The sequence below is a fragment of the Capra hircus genome, chromosome 13 (assembly GCF_001704415.2).
Source record: "Capra hircus breed San Clemente chromosome 13, ASM170441v1, whole genome shotgun sequence".
Lineage (NCBI taxonomy): Eukaryota > Metazoa > Chordata > Mammalia > Artiodactyla > Bovidae > Capra > Capra hircus.
The window spans coordinates 53,850,144-53,868,476 of NC_030820.1; the positions used below are offsets into that span (position 1 = coordinate 53,850,144).

Consider the following 18,333-nt stretch of genomic DNA (forward strand, 5'->3'; position numbering starts at 1 on the left):
CTCTTTTAAACACTGTAAATTTCCGCGTAGTCTGTGATTCTGCTACTCAGAGTGGGGTCCACTGATCAGAAGCACACACATCAGCTGGGGGCTCCCCAGAAAGGGGGCATTCTGGGACCTACCCAGGCCTGCTGAATTAGAATTTGCTTTTAAACAAGATCGCCAGGGCAAGTCTGTGCACATTATGGTCTGTGTTGGTGTCATGCTTAGAATAGTCTCAAATATTTTATTGATATCATCCTGTATACTTATTGGTTATATAATTATGTATTTCAATGATCTGAAACTAATTATTATGCTGGTGTGGGGGAAAGCACTCTTAATTTTTTTCTCTATATGATTAATCAGATGTCCTGATATCTTTTATTGAGCAAGTGGTTCATCATTTCCCTACTGGGGACATACTAAGTGGGGGAAAAAAAAGGCAAACTATCAAAGCAAATGCATAGGACCATCTTATATTGTCGGAAGAAGAGATACTACAGAAGAAATGAATGGCACTCCAAAGAGAGCCATCTGAGCTCTGATGGAATGAGCACAACATTGACAGCCTGGTGGAAGAAAACTGACTTCAGGCACAGGCTGGGTGAGGTGGCGGCATGGCTGAGAGGTGGACACAGTACCTACACCTTAGAGGACAGCCCCAGGGTTAGCAAACCCACAAGGACAGAAAGGAGGTTAGTGGGTAGGGAGTGCTAATGGGTATGGGGTTCTTTGGGGTGAAAATGTTCTGAACCTGACTGTGATGATGGGATGTGAATACACTGCCCCCGAAGGGCACACTTTAAAAGGATGAACCTATGTGGCATGTGCACCACACTTACCACTGGCCAGTATTTGCGGCGTGCATTGATTACAGGAGTGCTGCCTGTTCTAGGACGAAACCGGGCACCGCGTGTATTTATCTACCTGACTGAGTTTTCACCTAGGCACAGACTGCCTCGTCACATCTGTACTTTGGGCTGCTGTCTCACCTGTTTGCTGTTCGGTCGCACGGAACCCTCGTGTCCCGAGAAGGGGCTACCCGCACAGCACCCCGTGGATCCGTGAACTCGAGGAGGTGCGTTGCTTGGAGAGTGACCTGCGCCCCGATACCCGGCAACGCCCCGAGTAGTCTGCTCCCGCGACACTGGACGACAGTGGTCTCGACTCGCGGACGCGCGGACCCCGGCGGCTCCGCCCCGCCCCCTTCGCGCCCTCTACCTGCGCGCGCAGCCCGGGAGGTGGAGCCGTGGCAGGGGCGGGGCGGGGCGGGCGGTTGGCCCGGCCGGGCCGCGGGGCGGGGCCGCGGGGCCGGGGCGGGGCCGCGCCCGGGAGGGGCTGCCGTTGCTGGCAGGCGGCGCAGGCGCGCTGCGGCCGGCGGTTTCCGCGCTCCCGCCCGCCCGGCCTGGCCCCGCCGGCCCGCCCGCGCGCCCCCCGCCGTTGGCGCCGGCATGTCGGGCCCCGGGCCGCGGGAGCCGCCGCAGGCGGGCGGGCCGGCGGGCCCCGAGGGCGCGGACGCGGCTCTGGGCGAGGCGGGGCTGAGCTTCACGACCACCGACCTGAGCCTGGTGGAGATGACGGAGATCGAGTACACGCAACTGCAGCACATCCTCTACTCGCACATGGAGGCGGCGGCGGCCGACGGCGAGCTCGAGACGCGCCTCAACTCGGCCTTTCTGGCGGCGGCAGCGCCCGGCGCGGCGGCGGGAGGCTTCGCAGCGGCGGGGGGCGCGGCAGCCGCGGCGGCGGGGGGCGCGCCGCCTGTGTACCCGGTGCTGTGCCCGCCCACGCTGACCGACGGCGGCTTCGCAGGCGCCAACCAGTGCCTGGGCCACATCGACTTCCAGGAGCTGCGCATGATGCTGCTGAGCGAGGCGGGCGCGGCTCCCGCCGCCGAGAAGACGCCGGGCGCCGACGGCCCGGGCCCGGGCGCACCCCGGCCCAAGGCGCCCGACGGCGCCGGCAAGGAGAACGCGGAGGGCGCGCCGGAGGCGCGGGCCAAGTCGGCGGTGCGCGTCCGCCTGGAGGACCGCTTCAACAGCATCCCTGCCGAAACCCCGCCCGCCCCGCGCGGCGCGGAGGCCGCGGAGCCCGGCGTGGCGCTCAACAAGTGGGTGCATCCCCCGGGGAGCGGGCCCTGCCGGGTGCGGGTGTAGACCAGGGCCCGGTGCAGAGAAGCACCAGCCTCGGTCTGGGTGTAGACCAGGGTCACATGCAGAGGCCAGCGGCCTCCGTGCAGCTTGCATCATAACAGGGAGCAGGCCACAGAGGGCCTGGGCCCGACCTGAGACATTGTGTGCTCTGTGCAGGCAGAGTGAGCAGGTCTTGCGTACACACCCCATAGCATTTCCTTTATGGTGTACACTCTGCATCTGCACGTGGAAGAGAGATGAGTTAAGTGCACAGATGCTCCTGAGGATCAAGGCTTTTTCCCCAGATCGCCTACCTAATGTCAGGAGAGGCCTCGGCTTCCCCTTGCATTGACTCAGGCTTAGGCTGTGCCGGTGGAAGGAGAGAGGTCATGTTGTGAGGCTTTGAGTGAGAAGCAGCTTCATCCTTCAGCCAGACTGCCAGCTCACAGACACTCTCCCAGCCACTACTGGAGGGGAGTAGCCTGTCTGCTGGGGTGTCTCCTCAGTTTTCTGACTGTCCCCACCCTGTAGTTTTCCCCCCATTTTGCCCATAGTCGTCAGATGTTGGAGGATGGCAAAAACAAACAAACAAAAACCCACCAGAGATTGGTGTCAGAAGTGGGATGGGAAGGGAGTTGTAACTGAAAGATGACACACAGCTTCACCTTGCATTGTGAAGAAGATAGTTTGAACTTGTCCCCTGCAACACTAGTGGATAATTGTTTTATAGAGATTTCCATGATGAGGGGGCCTTTCATGGTAACAGATTAGAATCTGTTATCTAGAAAATCTAATGTTAACCACGGGAGTGTGATAGTAAGTGATTGTGGTGTTTCAGGAAACTTACCTGCCACACACACTTCACGTGTTTCTGGGTTTCTTTTGTCTTGGCAGTTTGGTTACTCTTATTCGCCATCCATCCGAACTAATGAATGTTCCTCTTCATCAACAACAAAACAAATGTACAACATTAGTGAAAAATAAAACTACTGCTGCAACTACTGCTTTGCAATTTACATACCCTCTGTTTACTACAAATGCTTGCTCTACTAGTGGAAATTCTAATATTTCACAGACACAGGTAGGGAAAATAATTTGTAAAGCTTTGCTCTTTTGTATTAAAAGGATAAGTTGTATTTTAGTTAGGTCCCAAGGATTTTTTTTTTCCCTTTCATTAAGCTCAATAACATTTTAAAATTGAGAGTATTTATGTGGTTCAGGGATACTTAAAAATGCTTAAAAGTTCTTCAAGTTCATATGAATAGTTTTGGTGTTATTTCTGTTAAAGTGCATTTTATTTGTGCGTAGAGAGGAGATTGTCGCATGTTGATAAAGTTCTTATTGCTTCATTTTCTCCAGACTTCTAGTAACTCATGTTCTATACTCGAAACTGCCAAGCATCAGGATATTGGATTGCCAAGAGCATTTTCTTTCTGTTATCAGCAAGAAATTGAATCCACTAAGCAGACTTTGGGTAGTAGAAACAAAGCTTTGCCTGAGCAGGTTTGGATTAAAGTAGGAGGTAAGTGATAAGGCAGAAGCTGGCAGATGCTTTCTCTTCCTGCCTGAGTTTTGCCCTTGATGTTGGGCGGGTTTGTTTGGCCATGGGTGGGAGAAGGGGGAGGTGGTTTATAAATGAAATAATCTTGGAAGTCTGCTTGCATTTTAGGAACCCTTTCCTCCCTCTGCTTTAGTCACCTCACTTTGAACATTCATACCAATTTTGAACATTGAGTTTATACTTGGCCTGGAAATATTCAGTTTAGAGGCTGGTTTTTCTTAACAGTAACCTCTTTAAACAGAAAAATGATAGACTTATGTACATTTTTCGTTACCTTCAAGTTGCTGACAGATGTAAAGTTTCTTTTTTTTTTAAATTTCATGCTTCATGAATGAGGCATGAGTCTGAAATCTGCTCAGAGATTTTAGGGGAAGAGGAACTAAAAAGCTTCTTGATGAAAGTGAAAGAGGAGAGTGAAAAAGTTGGCTTAAAGCTCAACATTCAGAAAATTAAGATCATGGCATCCGGTCCCATCACTTCATGGGAAATAGATGGGGAAACAGTGGAAACAGTGTCAGACTTTATTTTTTGGGGGCTCCAAAATCACCAAAGATGGTGATTGCAGCCATGAAATTAAAAGATGCTTACTCTTTGGAAGGAAACTTATGACCAACCTAGACAGCATATTAAAAAGCAGAGATATTACTTTGCCAACAAGGTCTGTCTAGTCAAGGCTATGGTTTTTCCTGTGGTCATGTATGGATGTGAGAGTTGGACTGTGAAGAAAGCTGAGTGCCGAAGAACTGATGCTATTGAACTGTGGTGTTGGAGAAGACTCGTGAGAGTCCCTTGGACTGCAAGGAGATCCAACCAGTCCATTCTAAATGAGATCAGTCCTGGGTGTTCTTTGAAAGGAATGATGCTAAAGCTGAAACTCCAATACTTTGGCCACCTCACGCGAAGAGTTGACTCATTGGAAAAGACTCTGATGCTGGGAGGGATTGGGGGCAGGAGGAGAAGGGGAGAACAGAGGATGAGATGGCTGGATGGCATCACCGACTCGATGGACGTGAGTTTGAGTGAACTCCGGGAGTTGGTGTAGGACAGGGAGGCCTGGCGTGCTGCAATTCATGGGGTCTCGAAGAGCCGGAGCGACTGAGCAACTGAACTGAGTGGTGGTGGTTTAGTTGCTCAGTCATGTCCGACTCTTTGCGACTCCATGGACTGTAGTCCATCAGGCTCCTCTGTCCATGGGATTTCCCAGACAAGAATACTGGAGCAGGTTGCCATTTCCTTCTCTAGGGTATCTTCCTGACCCAGGGATCGAACCCACGTCTCCTGCATTGCAGGCGGATACTTTACCAGTAGCACCACCTGGGAAGCCCTGGTGGGGACAGTCTGCAGATGGGCAAAGGATTGAGTTGGGAGCAAGAGGCCATAAGGTGATTCAGAAAATTTTAGACATAAAGAAACTGCTGAAGACAAACTTTGCTTACCTCTGACATTAACTCTCAATCCATTTTTCCTGGGAAGCATTCTTTTTCAAGTTATCCAACAATAACACAGCTCACACAATGTGCTTTCTGAGAGCTGATGGAGACAGGATAGTGATGGAGTGCTCCTGCTTTCTCCCACAGCAGTGATTAATTTTTCCTGGTCATTGTGACGTTGTATGTGAAAGTATACGTTAACATTTGTAAGGTACAAAGGTTAATATTAAAATAGTGCCTGTACTGACTATTCAGCTTAAGAAATAAAGCATCACCAATACTTGTGAATTCCCCTCTGTGTCTTTTTAAAAGTTATCCCTATTCTGAAATTTGTGTTCAGCAATTCTGTCACTGTAGAAGATTTGGCTTTGTATGGCACCTTGGGAATGCTCATCACCACTTGTATTAGTTAGACCCTTGTTTGATGGGAAATTGACAGGTTTCTGTAGCACAAGTCACAGCTGTGATGTGATTACTGGTTTTGTAGGGGGAAGGAGTCTCATTTGTAAGGCAAGGGCATGTTTAACCCTAAACCACTTAGGTTTTGTCCTCTTCTGAGCACTGCAGCTATAGTATCAGTTGTCATTTTAGAATAATTGCATATCAAGAAAATCTTCTGGAGAAAATATTTCTGGGTTAAAAAGAAACCCCAGATTCCATCCTGAATATCCGGAAAATCAAACAGCTTCTTGGTTTCTGTATTCAGAGATGACAGTTAAAATGCCTCTTGATTTAAAGGAGAGACCTTTAACAAGCTCTGTTGATCACATAATACTCAGTGTATTTTAATTTGGTTTATGTTCAGTTTTATAGTTTGAAACCTGGAGCTCTGTGCCAGCTGCCCCTGTGGAATTTCTGAGGCTTCCTGTTCGGTTCTGTGTGCTCCTTACCCATTCATGTTTACATCTTGGATTGAAAATACTGAAAAATATATTCAGCATTTACGAGGGTAAGTTAAGAAGAACTGAAAAATTAAAATACCACTTTTTCCTTCTTTTGCAAAGAAGAAGCGCTATGTAAACAAGCCATAAATAAGAGGAATCGGAGTAGGATACGTCAGTTGGACACAAATGTAGAACGAAGAGCCCTTGGAGAGATTCAGAACGTGGGCGAAGGCCCCACGGTGGCGCAGGGGGCTTGGCAGTCAGCAGAGCCATCCCAGGCCGCCCTTGGTGAGCAGACCCAGAGCGGGCCGCAGGGGGGCCGGTCCCAACGCAGGGAGAGACACAACCGCATGGAAAGAGACCGGAGGTAAGGCCCGAGCGCCGGTAGCATGGGCGCCCCAGATGCCAGGCAGGTGGCGGGCAGTGCTGGTGGCAGGCAGCCTGTTGTAGAGAACGGGGGTGTAGCCATCTCTGTATTCAAAGGGAGAGAGAGCCAGCAGGAGTCAGCGGCCACTGTGTTTTGTGAGGTGGGAGTACTCACGACGACCCCCAGGCTTGATGATTCACTGGGAACACTCGTGGCTCTGGTCTATTTTGGACAAAGAACCCAGCAGAGCCAGCAGAGGTGTGTGGGGAGACGGCCAGGGGACCAGGCACCAGCTCCCAAGAACCCCCCCCAGTGGAGCCACTCAGGATGCCTGTCAGCCCCAAGCCATGGGAGTGTGTCCCCAGCCAGGAGAGTGGTTGAGAGACTCGGGGCCCTGGGATCCTACTATAGGGAGCTGACTGTGGGGGCCTTCCTTATCGGCCGCAGCCAGATCCCAGACCGCCGGAAGGAAAGCTGGTATTTTACATAAGCCGTGTTGTTTGCACCCACGGCTTAGTCACGGGGTGGTGACTGGTGGTGGTGGGATCCCCCAAATCTGAGTTTCAAGGTGCCGGCCAGGGTTACTGGTCACTGAGTCACTCAGTTTTGTTGGGTTCTTCTAAGAATGTTGGAGAAGGAGGAGGTTACAGCTTATGTGAGTTGTTTTTATCTGTTGATTTTATTTGTGCTGTTTTGTATAGATCCAAAGGTGGTTACATTTTCCATTGCAGCTGGGTTTTTACAAGATGATTCCCTCACATATAATTACCTTAGTCATTTGTTGAGTTCTATACCAGTTTCTGTTTTAGGCTCAAGAACTAGAGCACTGAGCAAGACATATATTCATCTCTGAACCTACAGTGTTGGACTAAGGCAATTTATTTCTTTTAAAGGGAAATATTAAAGCTAGGCAGCTAGACACCTTCCCTAAATATGCGTCCACACGTAACTAAACTCACCGTGAATTATAATGGGCATTGTTCCCACTCTGACATGTATTTAATAAACATATACTGAGTACCTACCATCTGACAAAAAGCCTTTTACTTACTACTACCTGTTGACAGTGAAGGTTTGAATTCTTCCTCTGCCATTTCCTAGTTTAACAACCTTCTTCTTGTTCTTCTCATCTCCTCCTAAGTTCCTCATGTATGAAATAGGTGTTTGAAATGGGACGCCAGCATCAAACAAGCTGAGATGTTGGGCCTGGTGCCTGTGGTTACAGAGCATCTAGTGAATTCCCACTGTTACTACCTTACAAAGTTTCTCTTACATTCTGAGTGTACACATGGGAAGATGAGCAACAAGGGCCATATTGTATAAGGTGTTCCACATCAGCTCGTGTAGCACTGAATGTAATTCGTGAATGTTAAAAATAGTCTAAGAGTGAGGCTCCAGTAATGTAAATCATCTCTAAAAAGACCAGGTTTGGGGACATTAACAGGCTGGTAGTCTGTGTCCTAAATGAACTGGGACCCCTTGAAGAATGAGTGCTGTGAAACCTAGCTTGTGTGAGCTCCTTGGCACCTAGCAGGCAGGTGAAGGCGTGTTGAGTGAAAGAACATTCTGCCCAGAAGAAGCACATACACAGTTTTGCTTCTGGTTTTGGGGCTTTGGGTCCATCCTTGCTCTAGAGGCTTGGAGCTGGCCCTTGCATGTACCCCAGGAGAAGTAAAGAGGAGAGACTCTCCAGGGAGCATGACAAGGCTAAGTTGGCCCCCAAGGGGGCCTGGTGCTGCAGAGGGGATCCTAGTGGGAGAGGAGCTGCTCGTAGTTCTCAGTGGCTGAGCTGGGAGCTAATTCCTTGAGGAAGTTAGGTATTCATTTTATTCCCTTGTTCTGCATCAGCTTTTCGATGTTATTAATTTGGGTTTTGACCATAGGCGCAGAATCCGCATTTGCTGTGACGAGTTGAACCTTTTAGTCCCGTTCTGCAATGCTGAGACCGATAAGGCCACGACTCTGCAATGGACCACAGCATTCCTGAAATATATTCAGGAAAGGCATGGAGATTCTCTTAAAAAGGTTAGTATCTAGGCCAGGAGACTTTCAATCCTGTAAATGGATCAGTATTGCTATTTATACTTTTCCTCGAAGATGTCCCAAACTGTCCTTTGTTTCCTGGACTTTAACATCAGATACTGAGCCCAGAGTGAGTAATGCCCTGCTTGTTAATGATGGAATTATCTATTATCAAAGTACAAAGCACAGCCTGGGTTTGTCCACTAACCGCAGAGCGTAAGCCTGCATTGTCAGTTGTCAGCTAGCAAGGAGACACCCGCTCTGTACAGTGAATTGTTTGGGGGCTCAATGGGGTTTCAGAGACAGGCCTGTAGGGTGTGAATTTTTGCCCTCAGAAATTGTTGTGAAAGAGATAAAGCACAAATAGAAACAAAAAGGCAATTCAGTGTCAAAAATAATCAAACAGTCTGGTTATCAAACGTGTTGAGAAGGCAGAGCAGAGAGACCCTGGGTGATGGAGGACTATGCGGGGGCCTGCGGCAAGCATCTCAGTTTCTTGGTACAGCGAGTGCCTCAACCTTGACCCTGTCTGTTGGGGCTGAGGAGCCATTGATACCTTGCGAGCCAGCGTGGCTCCTGGTGGGACCTAATGCTGGATGTTAGTGGGGTTTCAAATGAGAGAATGTGCCTGGCAGTGCCTCCTGTGCTCTGCCTCGGGGGACCTTGGGTCCAAGTACCTGCCTCAGAACTTGAGGTAGGGGCAAGTGGTTAGTGGAGAGCGCCCTGGTTTTGCTCCTGGTCCCAGCTGTCGTGCTGCTGTTGACCGAGCATAAGTCTAATAAGAGAACTGAGCTGACATTGGTGTAATAAACAGGGAACCATTTCTAGATCCTGGGGGCCTGAGCATGCCCCGCCCCCAGCCAGCCTTTCAGGCTGAGTGCTGAGAGTTTGTCTTCTCCATTTCCTCTCCTGTGCCCATGTGCATTTCCATCTTGTGAGTTTTGTAATTTCATCAAGTTCCTTATTTTCATTGTATATTTCTAATTGCCTTTTAGATTTGTGCTAATTGGATTATTTATGGTTATTTATAATGTGGTTATTCTGGTTATTTTTTTAACATTATTTTTTAGCAATATACTTGGTTTATTGTAATAAAATAAAGCTTTTATGTTTAAAAAATGAATTTAATGGTTGGCTCTGTGTACCTTGTAAATGGTGAATTATTATTCATATGATTGATTCAGATATGATGATAGTGTTTACAACAACCAAAAGAACTTAACTGTCTCTATATTCAAAGATTAAATAGTTTAAAACATATTAATGTTTGTGTGTATTAGGTTTCCTGAACATTTCTGAAATTTAATTACATTGAGTTTGTAAATTATTTCTGTGTCGGATTACAGGCCCCATCAAAAAACAGGCTGAAGTAATATCAGTAGCAATTTTGGGGAGAATTAGACTGGAAAATCCTAAACCTTTGTGTCGTTACTGTTTCCTTAGTGACATCCCCCCTCACACTTACATTAACATTTTTGTTCTTTAAGGTAAAATACATAAAAGTCTTAAGTAATTTGCCAAGATTATTTCAGTATACATCTCATCCCACAGCCCTTTCTGGATCACCAGGGAAGTCCAAGACTCTGCTTTTTAAGAATAGTATTTTGTCTGTTTTATCTATCCTATTTCTCACATTCTGATCTGTAAAGATGGCAGTTTTTAACAGCTTGCAGAGACTTCCATTGTAACCGCTTATGTAGTCAAATTTTTAAAAATTCTGTGTTTATTTGGAAAGTACATGCATTCTCTGTTTGGTGAATTCTGTATGTTTATTAGGTCAAGGTTACGAAATATGGTTCAGGTCTTTCTTAAACTATTTAAGGTCCTCTCTTGTCTGTCATACCTGTTGTTCCAAGAGCCCTTGTGGCATTTCCCACTGTGATTCACCTGTCCTGTCTCCTTGGGTCTCTCACGCAGCTGAGTGTTGGGGCACCCCCTCCCACCTGGGCCCTGAGGTTTGTCACCCCTCTTGATTTCATTAACCTTTTGTCTTTAATTCTCTCCTCTCTGTCTATGGATGACACCAGTTTTCTTCCTCTTCCTAACTTCCTGATATAATTTCTTGACGTGTAACTGTAACAATCTTTCTTTTTCCTACTAAAAATACAGATTTTGTCATTGGCATTCTCCTACTTACAAATGTAATGTGAATATCAAGTTTGATTAGGTATCATTTCAAGTTGTCTGATGAGTTGTAAAAATCCCTTAGAACTCAGTTGTTTCAATCAGGTTTTGTTAAAATAGATGCTAGCTGAGCCAGCCAGAGTGCTGGTTTACCTTTGGTACACTCGAGGGCAGGAGAGGTCCACTTGTCTCCTCTCTCACTGTCCCTCCAAGTCCCCATGAGTCAAGACCCAGGGGCTGTGTGAGAGTCTGGATTGAGCTATACCCGAACTCTACTTCCGGCAGAACTATTGAGAATAAAGATGGCTACCCAGAAGTAGTCGGCTCATTGTGTGAAGGTTGTTTAGAAAATCTCTTGAAGAACTTTCTTACATCTGAGAAATGATGACTTCTGTTTAGTTATTCTCAAAGGTAAACTCTACCTTCTCAAATATAGACAAATATTTTATATTTCAGCTTGGGGTGTCAGAATACAGAAAATAAACCGTGGTGCATTTTATATTATCCACTGAAAATATTTTAAATATTGGGGAAAAAGTTAGAGTATATTTATGTACAGCTATAGCCTCTGAGCGTAGGTGGTTGTTGCAAATGGCAGGTGGCCTTGGTCAGGCTGGCCACCTTGGTCGCCACTTGGTCAGGTGGAGTACTCCAGCAGCTCCAGATGACTCGGAAGGTAGAACGGTGGCAGCAGACACAGTGCTTACACTTCCCTTCGTGGTCATGAATTAAGTGTAAATCTACTATAGTCCAGCAGCAAAAAGTCGACACGATTCAAAAATGGGCAGAGGACTTGAATAGACATTTCTCCAAGGAAGATGAGCAAATGGCCAATAAATACATGAAAAGATGCTCAACATCACTAATGATCAGGGAAGTGCAGATCAAAAACACGTTAATGGATATGAGATACTAGTTCACACCCATTAAGTGGTGGTGGTGGTGTTCGGTCTCTCAGTCGTGTCCAACTCTTTGCAGCCCCATTGACTGCAGCACACCAGGCTTCCCTGTCCTTCAGTATCTCCCAGAGCTTGCTCAAACTCATGTCCATTGAGTCAGTGATGCCATCCAACCGTCTTGTCCTCTGTCGTCCCCTTCTCCACCTGCCCTCAATCTTTCCCAGCATCTGGGTCTTTGCCACCCATAGGTGTGGCAAAATAACAAAATAACAAGTGTTTGTGAGGATGTGGAGAAATAGAAAACTTTGGGATTGCTGGTGAGAATGTAAAATGGTACAGCTGGTGGTTCTTCAAAAAGTCAAACATAGAATTACCATATAATCCAGCAATACCACTTCTGGGTATTGTAAATACCCGTGAGAGTAGAAAATCAGGGACTTGAACAGGTACTTGTATACCAGTGTTCATAGCCACATTATTCACGGTCACCAGAAGATGGAAACAATCCGAGTGGTGGAGATAATCCAATCAACAGGAGAATGGATAAGGGGAATGTTTCTACAGCCAATAGAATACTATTCAGCCACAAAAAGAATGAAGTTCTGACACATGCCTCACAACATGAATGGACCTCAGAAATAGGATGCTGAATGAGAAAAGACAGACAAAAATACAAATACTGTATGAGTCCACTTATATGAAGTCATCCGATTCATACAGTCAAAAAGTAGAATGGTACTAGAGGCTGGGGTAGGTGGATGGGGAGTTAGTATTTAATGGGGACAGAGTTTCAGTTTGGAAAGATGAGAAAGTTCTGGAAATAATGATGATGATTACACAACTTTGTGAGTGTACTTAAGCCAGTGGATTTTACACTTATGAATGGTAAAAATGGCAAGTTTTATGTTATATATATTTTACCACAATAAAAGTATATAAACCTAGACTTAATTGTGTAAGAATACTGTTCTTTAAAAAACAAAAACAAAAAATGGAAATGCATACACGCACAAAAATGGAGAGACTGGAATAATGATCTTCTGTGTCCCATAGCTCAGCCTCAGGCCTAACTTCATTTCACCGATTCATCCCCATCCTCCCACCCTCACCAAATTATTTTAAAGTGTTTCCAGATGTCACAGCACTTCATTTGCAGATGTGTCTCTAAAAAAGGAAAGTGCTGGTTAAAAGCACAACTGCATCATCCTCATCTTCCTTAATCTCAGTCCCTGTCCAGATTTTTCTGGCTCACAACTGTTGTTTTACAGTTGACTTATTTGAGTCAGTATCCAAACATTGTATTTGGTTCATAGCTGTTAAAAGATATGTCTTTTAATATGCAATGGCTCCCTTTCCTATTTTCCTTACTGTGTTTTAATTGATGAGGTTGAAAGTCACTGAATGAAATTTGGGTCCACTCGCCCACACACAGTGAAGCCAGTCTACTGACACCGGGCTGTGGTGAAAGAAAGGGGCAACATTTATTGCAGGTGCCAAACAAGGAGTCTGGGTGGCTTATGCTCAAATGACCTGAACTTGTTTTGGCGCCTGCAATAAATGCTGCACTTTTGTTCACCACAGCCTGGTGTCAGTAGATTGGCTTCACTGTGTGCAAGGGAGGGGACCCAAATTCTGTTCAGTAACAGATTTTGGCACCCAGATGCAATGGAAATCCCATCTGGGTCACCAAAAATTGTTAAACCAAACTTGGGTCTGCTCACCCACGCGCAGTACTACATGTCATGATTAGTTACACTCTGTGACAACATCAGAGAATTTTTTTCCGTATAATGTTTTTCATGTAATTTAACATACTAAATAATGCCAATTCGTTTAATATTTCCTCCCTGAGATGCCTCAGGAGTCTTCCGGAAAACTCAGAGTCAGCTAGAGAAGGAAGCTTAACAACCTGTTATCAAAAGCAGCTCAGTATTCCCGGAAAACTTTGTTCCCTTAACAGAGAGGGAAAACCACATTGAGTCTTGCACCAGCTTACTTTCAATAGCAAACTTCATGTACTTAATTCATTTCAGTCTAATCTGAGCCCATCTTGACCACATGCAAAACTTTTTCCTTAAGATTCTTTTTCCACAAACCTTCCATCACTTTCTGTACCCATGTTAGTTTGTCCTTTATTTTTTTCCCATCCAGAGACCAGAAGCCCTGGGACAAAACTATTCTCCCTTTACCCCCTGAACAAAGATATTTCCATTTTTTTATATCTTCTCTCACTGACAGTGTATATCCTACTTGCTTTACGCATTGAAATCCTTCCCTTACTACTTTTAGAAGCTTAATTACATATGTATTACAATTTTAACCCTTAAAAACTTTAATCTCTAGTGAAAACCAAGAAGCAAGTAATTGAACTGTTTCTTTACATCAGCATGGGCTTCCCTGATAGCTCAGTTGGTAAAGAATCTGCCTGCAACACAGGAGACCCCAGTTCAATTCCTGGGTTGGGGAGATCTGCTGGAGACAGAATAGGCTCCCCACTTCAGGATTCCTGGGCTTCCCTCGTGGCTCAGCTGGTAAAGAATCCGCCTGCAATGCAGGAGACCTGGGTTTGATCCCTAGGTTGGGAAAATCCCCTGGAAAAGGGAAAGGCTACCCACTCCAGTATTCTGGCCTGGAGAATTCCATGGACAGTATAGTTCATGGGGATCACAAAGAGTCAGACATGACTGAGCGGCTTGCATTTCACTTACATCAGCCTGTTTTGATTGGCAAACGCAAACATTCTGTAACCTCTAAAAGCATATGTTTTCCTACAACTTTTCAATTTAATGTGGTACAGGACGTGTGTCTAATAAGCCCGAGCATCTTTAGTTTTTTTTTCTCAAAGAAGATGAAAGAAGGTGAACTTAGGCTTGTCCAGTGATCAGTGTTAATGCTCAGAAGATCTGAACTGCTTGTCTGGTACCTGCAGCAAACACCGTACTCCTTCACCACACCCTGGTGTCAGTAAATTGGCTTTACTGTGCGTGGGCAAGTGGGCCCAGATTTGGTTCAGTGACAGTTTCAGTGACCCAAGTGGCTCCTGTCCAGCAGATGCCTGAGCACCTTTTCTCAGGGGCAGGCCCTTGCCACCGACTGGGCGTCCTTGGCCCATGGCACTTCTGGTAAAGGAAAACAAGGTGCTCACATTGGCGGGTTGAGACGTCTTTGGTAAGTAATGGAACTGATGTGTGGTTACACCAGAGTATTCTTCCCTATCACGTTGACTTCAGCTGTAGAGGAGCATTCATTAGGATTTTCCCTTTTGGACTAAGTAAGGCTTGGTCATGTGGCTTTGTCTCTGATGGCCACTAGTTAGGAACTCCCTCTTTTGAGACTAGGGAACTTGAGCCTTGAGAGACGGGTTTGCCTTGACTTGTTGATTTGCTTGGTATTTGACAATACTAGCCATGATTAATTAAGTGTGAGTGATCAGTGCTCTGTTCTATCTTGTAGTCTAGGGTCTATTTTACAAAACTGGTAAATGTTCAACTATGCTTCTATAAAAAGAAAAGTTATTTTTTTTTTAAACACCACATGGTCACAACATTCTTCATTCAAACTCTAGGGAAAATTGGTTAAGATGAAACTGTTGAAATTCTGAAACTGGTCCTTTTTTGCCTATCAGAGAAAACTGGCTTAGATATTTTCTCAATATCATGACCCTCAGAGATCAAAATATTCCTAGGAGAAACCCTGAAGTTATACCTCTTAGCATGTTCTTGAAATGCAGACACAACTCACATTGTCTGTGACTTTAGTTGTGGGTTAATTAGTAGAACTACAAATCAAAGCGGGAAGAGAGAAAGAGCCTTTTTAAAATCAAGTAAATTCAGCTTATCCCAACTGTTATGAAGTTTTATGTTTGCTGGGTGAGTTACCATGACGCTGGTGGTCACGATTTCCTATCTTTTCATTTGCATTTTGTTTGTTAAAACAGGAAGCCTTTGGGACCTTTAGGGAATTCTCGGACTTCACCTTTTGTTTTTGTCCTGCGGGAATCTTGTTCTATGTGTATGTGTGTTTGCATTTGTCTTGCGTGTGTACCAGCCATGGGAACTCAAGCTCATTTCTCAAATGCAGCCTTTTGTGGTACGTTCTCCAGAATTGGACTGCTTTCAGTCACAAACCAATAAAATGTACAAAAAATGATTTTCCTTTTAATATGGCCTGGCCATAATACTCTGTAGATTTAGGGAAAAGATGGCTTGCTAATGGATACCTAAGTTTTGCTACTATTATACAGCTTAGGGTGGTTTTATAATAGAGATAGAAAATGGGATAATAGTTATAAACTGATAAGTTTTGTATTGTAATACAAGCTATGTGATCTTTGGATGGGTAATGTCTGTATAATATTATCATAAATAATAAAATAGAGATAAATGGGATAAAAGGTTTCAGATGAACTCCTTAGGAATAATTATAGTTTTTCCAGATTTTTGGTAACTTGAAACTAGTTTTGCTAAACTAAGCTGTGTGACAGAAATTCATTTAAGGTCTAAGTCATTAAGATGACTGTTTCATTAAAGGTCTATTTCATTAAGATGAAATACTGGAACATTGATTGCTGGACAAGTCTAAGTTCACCTTTTGTCTTCTGAGAGGGGAAAAAAAAATCTTAAGCTATTTGGGCTTATTAGACACATGTCCTGTACCACATTAAACTGAAAAATTATAGGAAAATATATGCTTTGAGAGGTTACAGAATGTGTTCTTAAGTTTGCCAATCAAAACATGCTGATGTAAAGAACAGTTCAGTTACTTGCTTCTTGGTTTTCACTAGAGATTAAAGTTTTTAAGGGTTAAAATTGTAATACATATGCAGTTAAGCTACTAAAAGTAATAAGGGAAGCATTTCAGCATGTAAAGAAAGTAGGATATTCACCCTCAGTGAGAGGAAGATAGAAAGAATGGAAATATCTTTGTTCAGGGGGTAAAGGGAGAATCGTTTTGTCCCAGAGCTCATTGTTTCTGAATGGGCAAAAATAAAGGACACATTAATATGGATACAGTAAGTGATGGAAGGTTTGTGGAAAAGGAACCTTAAGGAAAGTGTTTTGCATGTGGTCAAGATGGGCTCAGATTAGACTGAAATGAATTAAGTAAATGAAGTTTGCTATTAAAAGTAAGGAGGTGCAAGACTCGATGTGGTTTTCCCTCTCTGTTAAGGGAACACAGTTTTCCTGGAATATTGAGCTGCTTTTGAGAACAGGTTGTAATAAGTTTCCTTCTCTAGCTGACTCTGAGTTTTCCAGAAGACTCCTGAGGCATCTCAGGGAGAAATATTAAACCAATTAAGATTATTCAGTATTGTATATTACATGAAAAATTCTCTGCTGAAGTTGTCATAGAGTGTTAAGTTCTCACGACATGCAAAGCTTCATGTTGGCGAGCGGGCCCAAGCTGTGGCCTGTGGGACTTCCCCGCCTTCTGCATCTCACAGACCTGTAGCTTTTGTTTCCTGGAGGCCTATGAGCCTCAGGTTGTCTGCTTGTACTCGCCTTCTCCTTTTGTGAGCTTGAGACTGATACAGCCATTAAAACTGAGGCCTTTTCTAAAGCATTTAGAGGTAGAGTGGCATTAAATTGACCCACAGCCAGTAGGATACTGGGGAGTCACCTCAGTCTGGCCATCGCCATACCCAGTACTGAGCACTTAGCAGCAAGGGGGTGGAGACTGTAAATGCCCCTGGCAGGAGGGGTGCGTAATGGTACACAGAGTCTGTGTGGGGTGGTGGAAAGTTCTGGAAATGCAGAGTGGTGATGGTTTGCACAAGAGTGTGAACATACTTAATGCTACTGAATTGCACACTTACAAATGGTTAAAATGGTAGAGTTTATGTCTATGTTACCACAATGAAAATAAAAAATACGGGTGCTTTTTTGAATATCAGAAGGGTTTATAATATGGACTGGCATTTTGAGAATCTATTGGAAAATGAAATAAAAATACATGTAAAGGTAACCAAGGAAAGTGTTTGAATCCCCGTCTTTATCCCTTACAAGATGTGACATGTATTTGTGACACCGTAACTATATGTTTTGATGTAGTTTAGCTCTTAATGTCAAACTTTTGTGTTTTTGAAAATAGCAGTTTTCATGTCTGTGCATACAGTACATTGATGGTCATGTCTTGATTTTAGGAATTTGAGAGTGTGTTTTGCGGTAAAACTGGCAGAAGGCTAAAGTTGACCAGACCAGACTCCCTGGTGACGTGTCCTGCTCAGGAGAGTCTACAGAGCAGCCCAGCTATGGAGATCAAGTGACTGGATGTGAACACTGGTTCTTGGGCAGTAGACAGCAGCTCCTTTGTGACATGCAAACATTACCTTGGACCCTGGACTTCCGCTCTGATAGTCTTAACTTGAGAGGGACGTGTCTCAGCTCATGGGACTCTAATGTGGACTTTGAAAGCCCATTTTGTAGAAATATTTATCTAGAACAAAATACTTACCCATTAATGTCCTCTTAGACCTTTTGGGGATGAAGACATCTTGACAATTAGTAAGTAATTATTCAATTATCTGTCTGATTCCATCATGTTTTCTTAACATGATAACTTAAAAAAATTAACATCCTTTGTAATTTCTTTAGTCTTAAAAGGTACATTGCTTTTTACTTATTTTATTTACATTTTAGATATGCCCCGTTAGCAACTAGAACGAGTTAAATTGTTCTTAACTGTAAGTAGTTTGGGAATTTTATTTCTTTCGTTTATCACTTCCCCTTGTAATGATTCCCAGCTGCACCGAACTGTATTGCAAAATGCAGTCCTCTTTCAAGTCTTTTTGCTGGAAATTTTCCAGAGACCTCCTTTAAAGGTACTTTTGTCCATAAATGAAATATTGTCACAGTAGTATTGCTTCAGTGCCCTCATTTTCATAGAGTCATTACTTTCTGTGTAATAAACTGTAATGTTTGGAACTGAGTTTT

At 44.5% G+C, this 18,333-nt stretch overlaps 1 protein-coding gene across 2 annotated transcripts; it reads left to right on the plus strand.

The window, feature by feature from the left end:
• On the plus strand, positions 1,420-18,328 carry TCFL5 (transcription factor like 5). Of its 2 annotated transcripts, none has more exons than XM_005701394.3 (6): positions 1,420-2,092; positions 3,009-3,195; positions 3,474-3,636; positions 6,110-6,356; positions 8,240-8,381; positions 17,544-18,328. In XM_005701394.3, exons 1-6 carry the CDS (start codon positions 1,434-1,436, stop codon positions 17,664-17,666), a joined length of 1,521 nt encoding a protein of 506 aa, XP_005701451.3. In that variant the 5' UTR covers positions 1,420-1,433; the 3' UTR covers positions 17,667-18,328. The 2 variants fall into 2 exon arrangements, with proteins under 2 accessions (XP_005701451.3, XP_017913064.1); XM_018057575.1 differs by having other exon boundaries at positions 6,113-6,356.